At 40.1% G+C, this 20,169-nt stretch overlaps 1 protein-coding gene across 1 annotated transcript in view; it reads left to right on the forward strand.

The window, feature by feature from the left end:
* LOC124597840 (glutamate receptor ionotropic, kainate 2) overlaps window positions 1-20,169 on the forward strand; it is a 1,390,744-nt gene that overhangs the window by 1,359,889 nt on the left and 10,686 nt on the right. The window contains exons 14-16 of the mRNA XM_047135964.1: window positions 2,765-2,990; window positions 16,610-16,774; window positions 17,570-17,670. Of these exons, the coding sequence (XP_046991920.1) occupies window positions 2,765-2,990; window positions 16,610-16,774; window positions 17,570-17,670 (492 nt within the window). The remainder of the gene's footprint in view (window positions 1-2,764; window positions 2,991-16,609; window positions 16,775-17,569; window positions 17,671-20,169) is intronic.

The raw sequence follows: 20,169 nt of genomic DNA on the forward strand, positions 1-20,169 counted from the left end.
GGATTCGAACCTGCGACCGTAGCGGTCTTGCGGTTCCAGACTGCAGCGCCTTTAACCGCACGGCCACTTCGGCCGGCTCTGTTGAGCACATCTTTGACACTCACACACTAACTAAACAAACCTGTGATGAGTCGTGTAGCTCTTATTTCAATCTTTACTCTCTCTTCCTTTAGCCAAACTTGGTAGAAGACCCAGACTGATGAAAGACCCTCAAGAACTACTCGAACGAGGAGCTTCAAAGTTATCTTCCAGTAAACTATTACTTTTCCTGCCTCTTCTTGTAGAAACCTGCCGTCGCTCTTAAAAATCTCGTTCTAAATTTACATACAAACTCCGGAGGCCTCCATAAGCGCATCGTAGGTGCTATCCTGTATTACTGTTAGTCATTCCCTTCCCGTTCCATTCGCTAACAGAGTGAGAGAAAACAGTATATTTCCTTCCGTACGAGCGCTGATTTTCTCCAATAAACAGAAGTCCCTACAACCAAACTTAGGTTTTCTTTCATTTCATATCTTTTTCCCGAGTTACACATATATATTTAATCGACGTGACCATGTCAAGCAGCACACCAAACAGAATTTCTCCAAGTAATCCTTTACCCTCCTACAGTCAATAACGACCCTTTACTGTACGGTACAGCGTCGTCAGCAAACAGTCGCAGATAGTTCATGTCTATAGAGAAAACGAGCGATCCTATCACACTTCCCTGGGGAGCTCCTGACGATACCCTTGTCTCTGATGAACACTCGCCGTCCAGGACAACATGCTGGGTTCTATTACTTAGAAGATCTTCGATCTATTCACATACCTCAGAGCCAATTCCGTAAGATCGGACATTCGTTAACAGTCTATATAGTCGCACTGTATCAAACGCTTTCCGGAAATCTAGGAATATGGAATATACCTGTTACATTTTATCTAGGCTTCGCAAAATATCGTGAGAGAAAATCGTAAACTGAGTTTCGCACGTGAGATGTTTTTCTAAATCAGTGCTGATCTGTGGACAGAAGCTTTTCGCTCTCAAGACGGTTAATGTCGTCCCCAAAATCCTTTTATTAGGGTCTATATTTCTTTACCATGCAGCAAAGTAGGAATGTTTATGGTTTATTCTTTTATTAAGTTTTCGTTGATATAATTAAATATTCCTGTTTTATCTCTTACATTAATTCTTCTCTAAAGATAGAGAAATTAAATGAATTGACATTTTGTTGGTTTACTGTCAGACTCTATCTTTTTAACGCCATGATTTTAATGTTGCTAATCGAGTTACTAAGATTACGCACTTAGCTATTAAGTGTAATTCTTGGGCCACTCTTTGTAAGAACTGCAAATCATCAGCAGCTATTACCTGACCATAAGCAAATAAACAGTCTTTATACAATGTTATAATGTAGATTACGTGCGTAATTACTCCATACTTGAATCTATTGCCGTAACACATCATCTACATTGAAATTGAACACTACAGGGAATGTACTGCACCATTCTCGTATGCCTAGAACCGTTCCATTTTATTGAATATTCATTTCGAGCAATAGTTATTGTTAAGCTTTAATGAATTCTATTAGATTAATCGGTATATCATTAACTTCTCGCAGCTGGAGTTCATAGTCATATAACTATGAATAAAAACATTTATTTATAAAACCCACTGTTGAAATTTCGGCCGTGTGGCCGTTATCAAGTGAAATACTGCAAAAATATACTTCAGCATATGTCAAAATCTTAGAAAAATCTGACAAATATATGTGTCGTCGTCACATTCGTATGAACGGCATTTAACGCCTTTGTCATCTTTTACACAAATCACATTAAACCATAGTATAAAGGACGACGACATATGTACATGTCAAATATTTTTTTAAGGTTTTGACATGTGCCAAAACACAACTTTGTGGTATTCCACTTGATAATGGTCATATATTCGAAACTGCAAAACGGGGTTTTACAAATAAATAATTTTACCGTTAGAGGCGACAATGATGCCATTTAAAAAAGGTATATCATTAATTTATGTTTAAAAAGAAAAGTGTTGATCACATACACTTGAATTCCATCTGACACGCATCAGTTGAACACTGCTTCCCTTTATAATAAAGCTGAGGGAGGAATAGATACAAACAATATTTGCTTGGAGCGATACTAGTACAATTACTGTGTAATGTTAGTATTGAAAACAGATACACCATTCTTCAGAGCATCATTTTTAGTTTTCAGTTTTCCACTGCAAATAATCCGTTTCAGTAGTAGACTGTACAAGAGTTAACATTGAAATGTACGATAATTCAAGTATTGTTAGATGTATGCGCTGGAAATAATTAAAGTACTCCTTGCATTCACAGTCCTACAGACGTAATTTTGCTATTTGTCTTTGTTATTGGACAAACATTAGGTTCATAGACACTGCATTTCATACACAAATTTCATCTCCGCTTATATTTATACAGCTCTTTCATAATTCTGCGCGTCTGCAAATACGCAGATCGGGCGAAAATCCATTTGTTTGCTCTGCAGATCAAACTGTCAGAGCATATGTAAATAGTCGCTACGCAAGTGTCATCACACAGATTTTCAAATCAAAGCAACAGATATCACAGCTTTAAAAGCTTTTTCAGTATATAATTTTACCCGATGGAAAGCTATTAATTTTTAAAATTACAGCTTCAATTACTGTGACACTTCTCTCAATACTCACAGCAATGTTTGACTTCCGAAGCAATCATTCAAGGCAAAACATTGATGTCATATTATTGTTTTTTTCTAGGACTCTAAAATCGGTATTTATCAGAAAATGTGGCGGTTCATGGAAAGCAAGCGGCCGTCAGTACTGGTGTCCACGTATGAAGAGGGAGTGAAACGGGTACTGGAAGGCAACTACGCTTTCCTCATGGAGTCCACCATGTTGGATTACGCCGTTCAACGTGACTGCAATCTCACGCAGATCGGAGGCCTCCTTGACTCGAAAGGTTACGGAATTGCCACACCTAAAGGTTTGTTGCAGCTACGCAAATATTAGCAATAAATATGAAATTAGATATTTATATAACGTACGTTTTCTGTTCAGTCACTTTTATACCTGACAATAATTTGGCATGACACGAGAAGTTTCGCTAATTTGCTTGCTTTTTTTCGAATAAAACTGTCTAGATCGCTTAGGATATTACTTTATGTATTACGCAGTTTCCGCTATTGCCATCATCACATCAAAACTTAGATCTTGCAAAAAGTGATGAAATTAAAATATTTCTAGGACCGCGACCATAGAACCCGGAAGATTCAGCAGCAGCTAAGACAACCGATCGGGAAAGACTTCTTTGTATAATTCGACAATCTTTTACTGTTGATCATCCCTACACATGAAACAGCCGATCAATTTTACAAAACACTATTTACAGTCTTTGCAACATATTTTCATCAAAACTGCTTTACGAAATAAAAGAGATACAATGTATTAAATGAAAATTAAATTAATTTCAGAATTAAGTTACAAAAGTTCATTATAAAAATTTTATCCTTCAACTGCAGAAGCTCTAAGTGTAACTTTACAAACTATGTCCTTATACCATGACAAGCTTCGTCATAATCGATCAACTCAATCGTAGAGGACAAACTGTTCCTTGTGCTTCACCGTAAAATGTATCGGGTCAAAAACAAAGTTAGAGGCAAAGAGCACTGTTGTTGCAGATTCGTGTAATTAATAAGTACATTTAATTAGTGGTGGTCGCCTTCACAGTAATGCCCTTCTGAGTTCACACGTTTCTAACACCGTTGAAAACATTTTCTCATGCCGTTTTGCAAGAACTCAGCCATTTTTGCTTTCCGCCAGAGAAAACTTCTGTTGTAAATTGCTCGTCCACTGCCACTGGCTCTAACCACTTTAATGGAACTCGTCGCAGCACGAGGACATAATTTGTCACCGGAAAAAAGGTCAGGCAATAACACATTGGACGTAGTTTCTTAGTACTGGAAATGGGTTTAGTAAGCTGATATCTCACAGTACAAGCTGTGTCACTTCACAAGGAAGGAAGATAAGGGTTTAAAGGCACGTCGGTGACTACATTTTTGTCCTCAGTGAATGAAAAATATTGTAAGGTCCTGTGAGCTATAATTTACATGACTATCATCTTTTGAATGACCAATGATTTACTTAGGTAGGTATTCACTTTATTCCCTATTCCATAGATGTAGAGATCATCTGCAAGATTTCCATTGAAATTATCTAGACCAGTGACCAAAATTAAACTAACAAACGGAAATTTTGCCAGACTGCGTTAATTTTGCCACAAAACAGTATAAACAGGTAACAGAAAAGTAGAAACGATACAAAGAATACAGAACGTAAACAACTGTAACATAACGATAGACAAAAAAGTTCTGCGTTATTCCCAACATAACTGATTTACACACACATTCCGACAACTGGTTAATGTGATCACCTCTGGCAGCAATACAGGCCTGAGAACGACAGGGCATGCTGTGAATGATGTCATCAGTCTCACGTTGAGGCAATAACGCCCATTCTTTCTGCAGAGCTGCGCGCAAGTCTTGAGTGGTTGGTGGACGCTGACGTGACGCAACCTGTCTCCCTAATGCATCCTGGACGTGCTCTATGGGATTCAAATCGGGAGAGCGGCAGGCCACACCATGCGTGCAATATCTTGCGTTTCCAAGAAACACCAACCACCTGTGCTCTATGAGTTTGAGCATTCTCGTCCATCAAGAAGTAGTCTGTACCCACACCACCTCACAACATCTGCACTTGTGGTCCCAGGATCTCGTCACGATACCTGACAGCAGTTAAACCTTGCCAATTTACCTGTACCATTTCGTGAAGAGGTATTCGAGTGGTCAACATAATCCCTGCCCCCACTGTTAGGTATTCTCCTCAGTACAGGTCTCTTGCCACAATGTATGGGTCCCGAAATCGTGTTCCACTTTCCCTCCAGATGCGAATCCATCAGGAATCACTCACCAGACCAAACCGGGACTAGTCTGTGAAAAGAACATTAGCTCACTGTTCGACCATCCAGGTGGTATGTTGACTACTCCACTCTAGACGTTCCCTTCTGTGAAGGCAAGTCAGAGGTACACATACCTCAGGTCTCCTACAATAAAGGCCATTCTGCTGAAGCCTTCTGTACATCGTTTGCCTCGATACAACACGTCCAATGGGTGCTGCGATGTCAGATGCCAGTTGCCGTGCAATGCTAAGGCGGTACCAACGTGCCCTTACCGTAAAATAAAGGCACTCTCTTTCTGATGCCACACGTGGTCGGCCCTGCCCTGGTCTCGGAAGGTTACGTGTGTCGTGCATGACACACTTTGTATTCTTTGACGGTTTCAAGTACAGTAGCGCACTCCATAAATTTCAGCTGCAACGTGAAGTTTGGAAAATCGAAGTCAAGCAGTCACGAAATTATTGCAACATTTTCATCTTTTTTTGCAGCTCGTTGACTAGTTTGTTCTGCGGCAGCAACACAATCCTAGCTCTTACGAAGTTGATTATTATAGCGTAATAGGATGTTCTACGTGTACTTAACCGTCATACCGTGTTAAATTTAACTACCCCTTGCAATAGTAGTATATAGTCTCTACAACCGTCCTAAATTTCCCTTTTTTCGACTTTATTACGTCAGTTTATTATCGGCCATAACTTCGGAAGAAACAACTTAAAGTTCCAAGTAGCTTCAGAGAATTAGTAAAGTTCATAGCAGGTTTTTCCTGTGTTATAATAGAAAATCTTGTTCTTCGACGTTAATAATTACACTTCTTAAAGGGAAATTATAATCCTTGTAGTGTAACAGAGCATTAAATTAAATAATTATGATTAGATTCTCTGTCGACCAGCAGAGTCATCCTCAGATTTAACAGAAAACTTTACACAAAACCTTAGTCCGCTGGTACTTATATACTATAAATTAAATACAGTTGGTGGTGGAGTATTTATTGCTGTCAGAGGTAGTTTGCCTCATAGAGAAATTGAAGTAGATATTTCGTGTGAAATAGTATGGGTAGAGATTATACCTGACAATCGGACTAAACTATTAATTGGATCGTTTTACCGACCCCCGACTCAGAAGATATAGTTGCTGAACAGTTCAAAGAGAACTTGAGTCTCATTTCACATAAGTTCCCTGCTCATACAATTATAGTCGGTGGTGACTTCAATCTACCCTTGATATGCTGGAAAAATTATACGTTTAAAGCCGGCGGCAGGCGTAAAACGTCATCCGAAATTGTACTGAATGCTTTCTCAGAAAATTATTTTGAACAATTAGTTCATGAGCCCACTCTAAGCGTAAATGGTTGCGAAAGCATACTTGACCTTTTAGCAACAAATCATCCTGGACAAATAGTGAGTATTGTGACGAATACAGGCATTAGCGACCACAAGGCAGTTGCTGCTAGGCTGTATGACGTTCTTAGATAATACAAATCTCCTTCATCATAACCAACATGGATTCCGCAAACAGAGATCATGTGAAACTCAGCTCGCCCTATTTGCCCAAGAAATTCACAGTGCCGTAGACACTGGCGAGCAGATTGATGCCGTATTCCTGGACTTCAGGAAGGCATTTGATACGGTTCCGCACTTACGTTTAGTGAAAAAAATACGAGCTTACGGAATATCGGACCAGGTTTGTGATTGGATTCAGGATTTCCTAGAAGAAAGAACACAACATGTCATTCTTAACGGTTCAAAATCTGCAGATGTAGAGGTAATTTCGGGAGTACCGCAGGGAAGCGTGATAGGACCTTTATTGTTTACAATATACATAAATGACTTAGTTGACAACATCGGTAGCTCCGTGAGGCTATTTGCAGATGACACGGTTGTCTACAAGAAAGTAGCAACATCAGAAGACTCGTACGTACTCCAGGAGGACCTGCAGAGGATTAATGCATGGTGCGACAGCTGGCAGCTTTCCCTAAACGTAGATAAATGTAATATAATGCGCATACATAGGGGCAGAAATCCATTCCAGTACGATTATGCCATAGGTGGTAAATCATTGGAAGCGGTAACGACCGTAAAATACTTAGGAGTTACTATCCGGAGCGATCTGAAGTGGAATGATCACATAAAACAAATAGTGGGAAAAGCAGGCGCCAGGTTGAGATTCATAGGAAGAATTCTAAGAAAATGTGACTCATCGACGAAAGAAGTAGCTTACAAAACGCTTGTTCGTCCGATTCTTGAGTATTGCTCATCAGTATGGGACCCTTACCAGGTTGGATTAATAGAAGAGATAGACATGATCCAGCGAAAAGTAGCGCGATTCGTCATGGGGACATTTAGTCAGCGCGAGAGCGTTACGGAGATGCTGAACAAGCTCCAGTGGCGGACACTTCAAGAAAGGCGTTACGCAATACGGAGAGGTTTATTATCGAAATTACGAGAGAGCACATTCCGGGAAGAGATGGGCAACATATTACTACCGCCCACATATATCTCGCGTAATGATCACAACGAAAAGATCCGAGAAATTAGAGCAAATACGGAGACTTACAAGCAGTCGTTCTTCCCACGCACAATTCGTGAATGGAACAGGGAAGGGGGGATCAGATAGTGGTACAATAAGTACCCTCCGCCACACACCGTAAGGTGGCTCGCGGAGTATAGATGTAGATGTAGATGTAGATCTACAACCATCAAAAGGAAATGCAAATTGTATATATTTAAAAATTCTGATAAAAATGCTCTTAACGCCTTTTAAGAGGCAGTCTTCACTCCTTCTGATCTGATCATGTAAGTGTAGAAAAGTTGTGGAATGTTTTCAAAGAGATAGTTTCGACAGCAATTGAGAGATATATAGCACATAAATTAATAAGTGATGGTACTGATCCCCCATGGTACACAAAACGGATCAGATTGTTGTTGCAGAAGCAACGGAAAATGCATTCCAAATTTAAAAGAACACAAAATCCCCAAGATTAGCAAAATTTTACATAAGTTCGAAAAATGGCGCGTACTTCAATGCGAGATGCTTTTAATAATTTCCACAACGAAATTCTGTCTCGAAATCTGGCAGAAAACCCAAAGAGATTCTGGTCATACATAAAGTACACCAGTGACAAGACGCGATCGATACCTTCACTGCCCGACAACAACGGTGAAGTCACTGATGACAGAGCCACTAAAGCAGAGTTATTAAACAAGGTTTTCCGAAACTCCTTCACCAAAGGAGACAAAGTAAATATTCCTGAATTCCAATCAAGAACAACTGCCAAGATGAGAAACAAAGAAGTAGATATCCTCGGAGTAACGAAGCAGCTTAATCACTTAATAAAGGCAAGGCCTCCGGTCCAGACTATATACCAGTCAGGTTCCTCTCAGAGTATGCTGATAAAATAGCTCCATATTTAGCAATTATATATAACCACTCGCTCACACAAAGATCCGTACCTAAAGACTGGAAAATTGCGCAAGTCACATCAATACCCAAAAAGGTAAGCAGGAGTAATCCGCTTAATTACAGGCCTGTATCACTAAAGTCGATTTGCAGTAGGGCTTTGGAACATATACTGTATTCGAACATTATGAAGTACCTCGAAGAAAACGATTTATTGACACATAGCACGGCTTCAGAAGATATCGTTCTTGTGAAACACAACTAGCTCTTTATACTCATGAAGTAATAAGTGCTATCGACAGGGAATGTCAAATTGATTCCATATTTTTAGATTTCCAAGAGGCTTTCGACACTGTTCCTCACAAGCGTCTTCTAACCAAACTGCGTGCCTACCGAATATCGCCTCAGTTGTGCGACTGGATTCGTGATTTCCTGTCAGAAAGGTCACATTTCGTAGTAATGGACGGAAAGTCATCGAGTAAAACAGAAGTAATATCCGGCGTTCCCCAAGGAAGTGTTATAGGCCCTCTATTGTTCCTGATCTATACTAACGACATAGGTACAATCTGAGTAGCCGTCTTAGATTGTTTGCAGATGATGCTGTCATTTACCGTCTTGTAAAGTCATCAGATGATCAAAAAGACTTGCAACATGATTTAGGTAAGATATCTGTATGGTGCGAAAAGTGGCAATTGACCCTGAATAAGGAAAAGTGTGAAGTTATTCACATGAGTACTAAAAGAAATCAGCTAATTTCGATTACACGTAAGTCACAAATATCTGAACGCTGTAAATTCAACTAAATACTTAGGGATTACAATTACAAATAACCTAAATTGGAAAGCTCACATAGAATATTGTGGGTAGAGCAAACCAAAGACTGCGATTTATTGGCAGAACACTTAGAAGGTACACCAGGTCTACTAAATAGACTGTTTACACCACGCTTGTGCGCCCTATTCTGGAGTGTTGCTGTGCGGTGTGAGATCCGCATCAGATGGGACTGACGGATGACATCGAAAAAGTACAAAGAAGGGCAGCTCGTCTTGTATTATCGCGAAATAGGGGAGATAGTGTCAAAGACATGATACGTGATTTGGAGTGGCAATCATTAAAACAAAAGCGTTTTTCGTTGCGACGGAGCCTTCTTATGAAATTTCAATCACCAGTTTTCTCCTCCGATTGCGAAAACATTCTGTTGGCACCCACCTACATAGGGAGAAATGATCATCACGATAAAATAAGAGAAATCGTGGCTCGCACAGAAAATTTAAGTGCTCGTTTTTCCCGCTTGTTTTCGAGAGTGGAACGTCTACCGTTCAAATGGCTCTCAGCACTATGGGACTCAACGTCGGAGGTCATCAGTCCCCTAGAACTTAGAACTACTTAAACCTAACTAACCTGAGGACATCACACACATCCATGCCCGAGGCAGGATTCGAACCTGCGACCGTAGCAGTCGCGCGATTCCGGACTGAAGCGCCTAGAACCCCTCGGCCACCGCGGCCGGCGGAACGGTAGACAGCCAGCTTGAAGGTGGTTCATTGAACCCTCTGCCAGCACTTTATTGTGAATAGCAGAGTAATCACGTAGATGTAGATGTAGATATTCCCAGTAATAGCCATCGTTGGAAGAGTTTAATCATCCAATAATCGAGCGTGATAATTACAGTTTAGTAAGTGGAAGGCACGACAAGGCAATTACGAAACAATCCTAAATTCATGCTGTGAAAACTTCTTAAAACAGATAGTGCAGAAGTCCACTCAAAATGGGAATAAATACAACAGCAACAAACAGAACTTGCCTCTTTGAGGATATCCACGTTGAAATTGGTACCAGTGATAGTAAAGTGGTTGTAGCGACAGTGGCTACCGATGCACAATTGGTCACTGAAACCAGTTCAAAGATTTACAACGTCACCAAAACAGATAAAGAGACAGTAGTGTCATCTCAAAAACAATCTGAAATATCATCAATGGACTGGAACGTGTACACTAACTGTCGTTCAAGTTTAGAAGAATAGTTAATCAAACACTGGATAGGTTTGCGATGAGTGACACTCTCCATGGAACATAGTCTAAAATCAGAAATTACAAAACAAACAGTGGATACCGCAAGAAAGGTGTAAAACAAAGTGTAGTGTGTGGATAGAGAGATACAATGTAAAAAATTCTCGCAAAACCGAAAGAAATTCTGATCATGTGTAAAGGTGTGCAGTGGCACCAAAGTTAGTGTTGAGACACTTATTGATGAAACAAAAACTTAAACTGAAATTAGCACAGTAAAAACTGAAACATCTGTCATATGAATTTGTTTCTTTCGCTTAACACTTTGAAAGACATAGATAAAAGCAGTCAGTTACACGCAGTACTTCTTTACTTCCGGAAATCATTTCAGATAGTACGTACCAACGCAAATTAACAAATTATATTAACGATGATATGGGACACCAAACAAGATTTGTCACTGTGAGGAGCATTTCTTGCTAGAAAGCAAACAGCATGTTGTCTTGGATGAAAAATCATTGACAAACGAATAAGTCACTTCAGTCGTCCCACAGGGAAGTGCGTTGGGGTCCTTGCGTTAACGTAGTATGTTAATGACCTGGTAGAAAATATTAACAGTAGCTTCAGACGTTTTGCAGATCATACAATTGCCTGAATGAAGTGCACTCTGAAAAAAATCGTACTAATAATTAGTCAGTCCATGACAAAACTTCAAAGTCGTTCAAAAGCTGGCAACTGTAAATCTACATCTGCATCTACACCCATACTCTGCAAACCACCGCGAAGTGCCCGGCAAAGGATATGTCCCAATGTTCTAGTTATTAAGGTTTTTCCCGTTCCATTCACGAGTTGAGCGCCGGAAGAATTATTGTTTGAATCTTGTCGTCACAATCCCTATGTGAGCGATACGTAGGGGGTTCTAGTATATTCCGAGAGTCATCATTTAAAGTCGGTTCTTGAAACTTTGTTAATAGACGGAATAGTTACGCCCATCTTAAAAAGTCTGCCAGTTCAGTTTCCTCAGCAACTTCTCACGGGCGAAACAAACATCTGACCTTCGTGCTGCCCTTCTCTGTATATATTCAGTATCCCTACTTCTCATAAATGTAAAATTGTGAACTTCACAAAATGAAAAACTGTAATAACATATGACCTCGATTCACTGAGTCACATTTGGAATCATTCAACTCATAGAAATATCTTAGTGTAAGAATATGTAGAGATAGGCAATGGAGTGATCAGACAGAGGCAGTCATTGGTAAAGCAGGTGACGGAAGTCGGTTTATTGACAGAATACATGGAAAATACACCTTTTTATAAAAGGAGATTCCTTACAACACCCAAGCGACCTATCCAAGAACATTGCTCAAGTGTGTGGGACTCGTACCACGTAGGATTAACACGGAATAATGACCTTATACAGAAATAAACAGCAATCACTGACACTAACTCCAGCACCATAAATAGTAGTGTCTTCCTTGCACTCCTGCCGTAGCCTCTTCAACCTTCCGATGGCCAGTTCCGAAGATGTGCTTAACTGACAGCCGCCAGTTTGTTGAGGATGATGTCAGAAAATTTTATCTCTATCGCTTCTTTTATGATGCTATCCTAGAAGCCATTTAATAACAGATGTCTCTTCGGACGCAATTTGGTACCCTTTTCCAGAGCATGTTCTGCTACCGCTGATTTCTCAATGTATCGTAGCCGAAAATACGCGTTATGTTCCACGCGGCGCTGTTCTGTAGCACACAAAATCTGTCCGACATAAAATTGCTCACAGCCGGCACGTTATTTTATACACACACCTCTGTTCTGAGACCTACATCGTCTTTCACAGGCGGCGTGAGTTGTGCAAGTTTTGCTAGAGGTCTGAAGACCGAATCGATTTTAAGCCTCTTTAGGAGCCTGCTAATCTTTCCTGCTGCTGTATCACAGAACGGCAAAAACACGAACTTCTTCGTATTCTCCTCGCGAGCCTTCTGTTTTACATGTCTTCGAAGAGATGGATCGTAAATTCTGTCAGTTATTAGCCTTTTTCTTTGAATACCTTCCGTAAGTGGTTCAGTTCCTTCATGAGGGTTTCAGCTTCTGAAACAGCTTCCATTCGATGCACCAAGGCCCAACAGAACGTTTCTGCGATGGGAGGTGGTAGCCGATTGCGTGCAGATACCGGTTCTTGTTGGTTAATTTCCGGTAAACATTGTAACTGAGAGACCCATTTGCCTTTCGGGACATGGAAAAAACGGCAAGGCACCATACGTCTTATGTTTCCATCGTGAATTTGATGTCATGAATGATGTTGATGTGGTCCAGGTATTTATAACGTACCTATACGCTGTGATACGTGTACCTAATGCTCCGCAGTTAATGGAAGCAATGCACCAATTCCGAAGAACAATGCACCAATTCCGAAGAACAATGTTTAACGCAAGAATACAGGCAGTTATATCTTGATCGTACCGCACGGGGTGTTGTGAAGTACAACAACGATCGAAATATAAAAATGATAATAAATGAATGACTCACTGTAGATAGCAATAATTTTCAACGATTAAATGGCCGAGTAAATTCAGACTGCAGATAGTAAAGGTCGTCAGGTCAAAAACAGGCAAGAGCTAAATTTGGTTAATGACTAACATGACTTTGAGATCACGTAATAACTGGCAGTGAATAACAATGCAGCAACTGAACAATATACACTCGCATGAGCCTAGATGATAAAGAAATGTGAAACATGAGCAAAATTATGTTAATTTGGAATTCACTAATATTATTTATAATTACGACCACCAGTAATAGGTAATGAACAGCAACACTTTATGGAAAATGTACTGCATTACGTAATTCACGGTCATGCCTGTTTGAAAATTTGCAAAAATATGGCAAAAACTAATTACTGTTTCTGAATAGTTACTTCTCAAATTAAAGTCGTAAATGGTTTAATTCATAGCAACAACCATTTGGCAATGTCAATATTACAGGGCTAACAGCACATGAAATTATTTGTAATATACAACATCAAATTCCTTTGTCTGCAATGGCGCCAACATCCTTTTGTCATCGATATATCAACTGCTTTTAAATGGCTTCTGGTTTAACTAATTGTATGCAGTAGTAGTGCAACACTGTATGAAGAACTATAATAATTGACTAATTGAGCTTCCGTCACTAAGTTTATGATTTGACTAAACAACACTACAACGCTAATAAAACTTAACTAATTCACTAACAAGCCTTATACACAACTACAAATTAACTGGCTTGACCTTACTTTCCGACGATTTGCTTGTGATGAGACGTAATACTTTTTATGATATCCGTTACTGGCAACAGGCTGTTCTCGGTTAGAGGGCAGTTTGGATAACTATGGGCCACACAATAATCTTCTTTAATTACCATAACTTCTTGTAACCGTATACTGTGTCCCTACACGTGCTTGCTCACTTACATATTTTGCCTTGCCACATGTTACAAAATCAACCCCACAACAACCACAATTTGGCATCAGCGCGCCAACACTTCACATTACTACTACTGCGCACGATCGTGCCAACGGTGTTGTTGTTACATTAAAAGATACTCTTTGGGCTCTGTACAGAATGAGTTTTCTTGACACTGCCAGCGTGTTTACTGCAAAGCTTTGACATAATTATTTCTTACTTTTTTCCTCGTATCATATTACAGTTTCGTAAACGCTAATTACTGACGAAACTCATAAGCACATATAATTAAAAAAACTGTTTTAAAATCATAGAATCAAGTGTCTAAAACATGTGAGGCTTTGTGTTGCAGTGTTAGAAATTCCTCCAGCTTTTCACGAGCATGAGGCCAGACAATGAACGTGTCGTCGGTATGACGATAAAAGTAACTATGCTTTGCAGGAGCTGTGTTCAACGTGATGTCCTCAGAGTATCCCATAAACAGGTTGACTAATGGAGCCAATGGAATGGATTCGCCCGCCGGGATGCCGTCCGTCCAAATATTCTCCACCATTCAAAAAATACGATGATATCGAAGTGTGCTTAAATAAATCCACAATAGTGACGTCAAAGGACTGAGGAAGCGTGTCTATAGATACTTTGATGGGAACACGAGTGAATAACGAGACCACAATGTAGTTAACCATTATACCCCCTTCTCTGATACGCAGACGCATAATCTGCTAATAAAGTCTGTCGTGTTCTTGCTATGATGCACATGGTGACCAATGTGCGGAGTAAGGAGACTGGCAGAGATGGTTCGCGAATCTGTAAGTCGGCTATCTAATGGAGCTCATGATGCATCGTAATGGTATTGTCTTCAATGAACTTTTAGCAGGCCTTAAGACGTGGGTGATCAAGATCCGTGAGAGAGGGGGTTTTTACTGATGTTCTCTTTCATTGTTTCCTGACTAAATCAAATAAGTTCTAACATAAAGTCCTTAATCCAAGGGGTTGTAGCGAAATGAAGCAAAATTAGAGACTCATGCTTAATAGCCATGTTGCCACACACGGGCTATTCATCCCATTGCTTGGGCATTACGAGCGATCAGTGATCGTCTTTGTGATCTGTAACACACGTGTGATCCACAGACAGATCGCGCGATCTTGCAACAGATTGCTGCGATCTGTCACACATGTGTGGAGCATTTTACTATTCTTTTTCCACTTGCAATCTTTCATAAGTTTCTTATTGTGATAGTGCGGTTATGATGTCCATCTGTTTGAAGAGACGCCTACAACATGGTTGTGGGAAAAAACCACGTATTATACTGACTGCTCCCATAAACAGCGGTGGCCCTATCTGGGAGAGGGTGAGGCAGGGCAGGTTCGCACCGCAACCGGACGCCAATTCCAGCGTTTGACAAACTCTGAGCGCACCAACGATCTCTAATTTTTTTTTATCTTTTTCAAATAATTTAGGTACAGTATTTCAGAATTTTGGACAGCACTTAGCACATACTTAACCTTACCAGTCACAGTGAAAGACTTGCGCAAAACAGACTGACTAATTTATCTTTGATTAGTACTGAAAATTTTAAACTGAATGACATATTTATACGTTTTAGTGTTTTGTGTTTGACAATAAAGAAGGAATCTACAAAACATTTATTTTGTGTAAATCCTAAAACAAAATTAATATCCGAATAAAATTTAATACTCTGTGGATGATTAGCCAGTCAGCCAACTTCGTCCTCAGCTGAAGGCGCCAAGACATTGCTCGTACACCAGCGACAGACTGGCTAGGACCGTATCTGTCCAGAAAACCAGGCCGTAAGGCATTAATGAGAAGAAATACGCAAAAGTGTTTTTAAATATTAATTTGTTTATTTCTGGAACGAGCAGCTACAGAAAGAGCAAATCTGACTGAACTTATCCGCTTGAGAAACTCAATGAAGTGTTTCTCCTAGCTGAAATTTTCGTTGTTATGTACATCCAAAAGCTTGGAAGATTCTACGTTATTCACTGGATGTCTAGAGTTTTTAGGTCGCACAGAGTTTGACAGCAAAATTAAGGGCAAAAGTGAATGAGGTCCTTCTACGTTTTCTGAAATTTTGTCTCGTGTATGAAAGTATAGGTAAACAGCTGTTTCTTTCCTGAAATCAACAGAGCAATCGAAGAACCACCTACATTCTTGCAATATTTATTGCATTCTAATGATGGTAATTTTAAGTTAGAGATTAGTCGATTGTTGCATCGTACAAGTGAAAGGTCTTATTGCATGTAGCAACACAAGAACATCTACGTTCTAGGCGAAATCAGTATATTTTGTAATCAAAATATCCACGGGTATGCTGCCGGTCTACAGTGTCCAACGGGCACAATATTTCGGCGATCAAACATGTCGCCATCATCAGGTGAACTGACGGACTGAGCTCCTGTGAACGTGCCGGCACGGAGATCCGTACGCTATGGCTGCTCAGAGGGAACTGGGTTCGGTCGCGGCGGCGGCCGACTTAAATACCCTCCGCCCGCGGCGCGCTCCCTCCGCCGTCCGCGCCCAGCGCCACGGTCGCGTGGTGGAACAGATTGCGACGGCGTCTGAGATGACGTCGGTGTGATGGCTCTGTCCGCCGTGGTCGTCACAACTATACGTCTGCTCGATTTACTCTTGATTAACCCGATCGCTGGTTCCCAAGCCGGGAGAAACTCAAGAATCACAGTATATTTTGTCTTTCTTTTCCCTATATTTTTCCTAATTTAAGACAATGTTTATTGCAAATAATCAGATATTGTGACACTGTTACTATTATTATTATTATTGTTACAGGGTCACCTTGGAGAGACAAAATATCACTTGCCATCCTGGAGCTGCAGGAGAAAGGTATAATCCAGATTCTGTACGACAAATGGTGGAAAAATACCGGAGATGTATGTAACAGGGATGACAAGAGCAAGGAATCCAAAGCCAACGCGCTAGGGATTGAGAATATAGGTAAGCGAGAGACAAGTACGTATCACTGAAAACTGAGCAACTTTCTATTAATTTTTCTTAAGTCAGAGTTTATTGATTAAACTTGAAACATAGCTCGTTACTGACTCTGCTGAATAAGCGGTTAGCACAACTGAAAGATTTCTCCAACCAAAACTTAAATCTTGTGCTTTCAAGCTGTCTGATACTCATGGAAATTTAACAAAACTTAAGCAGTCTGCAGAGTGCCACAACCCGAAAACTCAATAAGTTATTTCCGTGCAATCGTTCGCAATAGCTTCCTGTTGTATACAGTGAGTAAAATCTCAGCTTCATGTCCCATACCGCACTGATTCGTAGGTGGAGTTTGCATTGCCACTGAAAAGAGTACAAGCAAATGGAAAAGAACATGCATTCAAATAAATCTAGTTAACGTTCAGTATAAAGTTCTTTAGATTAAGCCTTTAAACCATATTTAATATGAAACTCTAAAATTTTATTCTATTGTAAGACCGAGCTGTGTGGCGAGGTGGTTATGACCCTGGACCTCTATTCGGGAAGGCAGCTGGTCAGATCCGCATCTGGATATCCAGATTTACGTTCTGCTTGGTTTCCTCAAATACCTTAAGCATTAAGGTAAATGCCGAGGTGGTTCCTGCGAAAAGAACACGGCAGAAACCATTCTCCAACTTTTCCCAGTTCGAGCAAGTGTTCTATCTGCTCTGACCTCGTCGCCGACGAGACATTACCCTAATCTTCCTTCCTTCCTTTTTTCTGATGTATATAAACGAACTAATTCTTCTCACTTTCTATTTGTAGGAGGCGTATTCGTCGTCTTGCTATGCGGACTGGCACTTGCTATCCTAGTAGCCATCCTAGAATTCTGCTGGAATTCGAAAAAGAATGCGCAGACTGATAGAGTGAGTATATGATTAATAATTTGAGTAGAAATAGAAAAGTAGTAAGTAATACAAGTATACTGACCGTAAACGAAGAAATTACATTACCCATATGTAGAATTGAAACTCTGGAATTCACACTGTGGAATGATTAAGTAAAATGGTAGAACGCCATATTTAGAACACTGGGTAATGAACATATGAAGTACATGGAATGCGGAATGGCTATTACATGCTGTAAATACAATATGCTCTAAAATGTTTGTGGTTTCATTTAGGTGTAGTGAATTTTCAACTTTTCGCGGCGTAATGAATAGTCTACTAAATTTCGGGAATGTAGCCGCTAAAACAAATTTTCTGCCACTGATATTTCGGCCGCAGCTTACTCTGAAGATGCCCGGACGATAAGCGGCCGAAATATCAGTGGAAGAAATTTTATTGCGGGCCTGCATACCCGAAATTTAATAGGCTATATCTATGTCGCTTTGGACGGTATTACACTATCACATTTCTTTATCAAAGTTGATATGTCAAACAAATTTGACACTGTAATAGGGGACGTCATCAAATCTCGCCTTTCGTCAAAGAAATGTGATCAACTCTAGAGCCTCATCGTGGATTTGATTATAAAAGCCGTTCGTCTTCTGTTCACTGCAATGTAAAATGTAACCGCCAAGAGCACTGGTATCGGTACAGCTGATCCGTTCCTTCGACTCTTTTTAATAACCTTGCTTCGACTTTTGGGGATTAAGCAAGTGGGTACAATGCATGCTATTAATCATGTGCTTATGGGCAGGTGGAATATTCTTAGCCTTCCATTCTACTTTATCTGTGGATGCCACAGGTTAAACAGCGCTTCATCTGTTTCGTACTTCTTATTAGTTTTGTGGTTGGGGTAACTAATTCTATTAATGAAATTATTCTAAAATAAAAATAGTGCTTATTGCCTATATAGTGCACTGAACATTTATTTATCTTCAGATATTCTCCGTTCATTGGTTCATAAATCACTTCACACGTTTCTGGAATTCTTTTGGTTAATGTGCACTTTGGTATTTGAGTGCCGTATTGTAACTAGAGCAGCTCTCTCCTGCATCAAGAAATCGCAGTGTTACTGTGAGCCTGTGTTCTGGACGTATAGCATTTCTCAAGCGAGTAATCTGTTTTGTAAAATGAGAAGCCACTTTACTGAACAAATAATGAAGTGCACTCTCATCCATTCATCAGTACCGGTAATTTATATAAAACTTGACGCCCTTAACTTGCAACTCTCGCAACAAAGTTTGCTGAATACTTCTATCTTCTCGCCGTAATACCCATGGATTCACCCAAGTATGTTTCCCCCCTTTCCCGTCGCTTTTCTTCCAGATGCACAAACAGTGCAATTGTGGCACAAGCAACTGCAGCTCATAACAAGTTGTTGTCCGCCAAACTGAAATTTGACGAAGACATGACGACAGTGTAATGCCCCATTTTTGTGCGACGTCAAAGATAATTGTCAAGGAAATTTGATGAATATTGGATCATGTTTCTTTGTCAAAGAAATATGATAATGGAATACCGGCTAACTACCCTCAGTGTTAAATGGCGCTCGCCAATACCCTCTTTCAGTTTCAAATTTCACATCTGCGAGAGGGGCTTAATCCCACACTATTGTTGTTGTTGTTGTTGTTGGCTCTTCCGGCCAAGTCCTTCTTTATTTACACTCATAGTTCACTGTCACCCAGCCCCGGATCTACGATATTTACATACCTGGGCAAAAACATGATAATGGCGCCCCCCTGCCCCTAACCGCCACCACAGTCCCACTCGAGCTTTTGAGATAGGACGTAGAAGATTTAAAAAAAAAATAGATTTTTCAAAAATGTTCATTTTGTAGCACACATCTTTCTGAAGAGGTTGATATATAAAACATATACGTTCGAGGAAATGTAAGATGCGTTATTTGGTCTTACATGTGCCAACGTGCAGTGCCACGCCTCTTCACACAGCAAAAACTACCGCACGTTACTGTACTTTGATTTGTGGAATTCAAAAGTATATTTTGTAATGGAAGCCATCAAACCTGTATTCTGGACAGTGGAAATTAAAATGCCCTGTGGTGCCTCTTCTGCTCCTAGTCCACCGATCTGACATCCCAACCCCCTTACAAAAAACCTCAGTACTTCAGAAAATTTGCACTCTTTATTCCCTACTAACTAATAACTTTCTCTTTTGTGTGACATACAATGAAATATAGGAAAAGCCAGTAAAGATAAGAAACAAGCAATACCGTACGCATTTCTTCAATCCTTAGGTCCCAGCATTTCCTTTTTTTCTCCCTCTCTCTGATCTTCCTACAACTTTACACTGTGTGCCTTCCTTTGTGCAAAAGAATCTATTACCATACCTAATCAAGGTTCGTCAAAAGTTGTGCTACATGAAAAATCAAAATGTCACTGTCTAATACTAAATAGCTGTTAATACAAATAGTACCCCGGCCTGGTGTGGTTTCTCGATTTGATTGTGTCTGTTTTGTCA

Source organism: Schistocerca americana, chromosome 1 (genome assembly GCF_021461395.2).
Source record: "Schistocerca americana isolate TAMUIC-IGC-003095 chromosome 1, iqSchAmer2.1, whole genome shotgun sequence".
Classification (NCBI taxonomy): domain Eukaryota; kingdom Metazoa; phylum Arthropoda; class Insecta; order Orthoptera; family Acrididae; genus Schistocerca; species Schistocerca americana.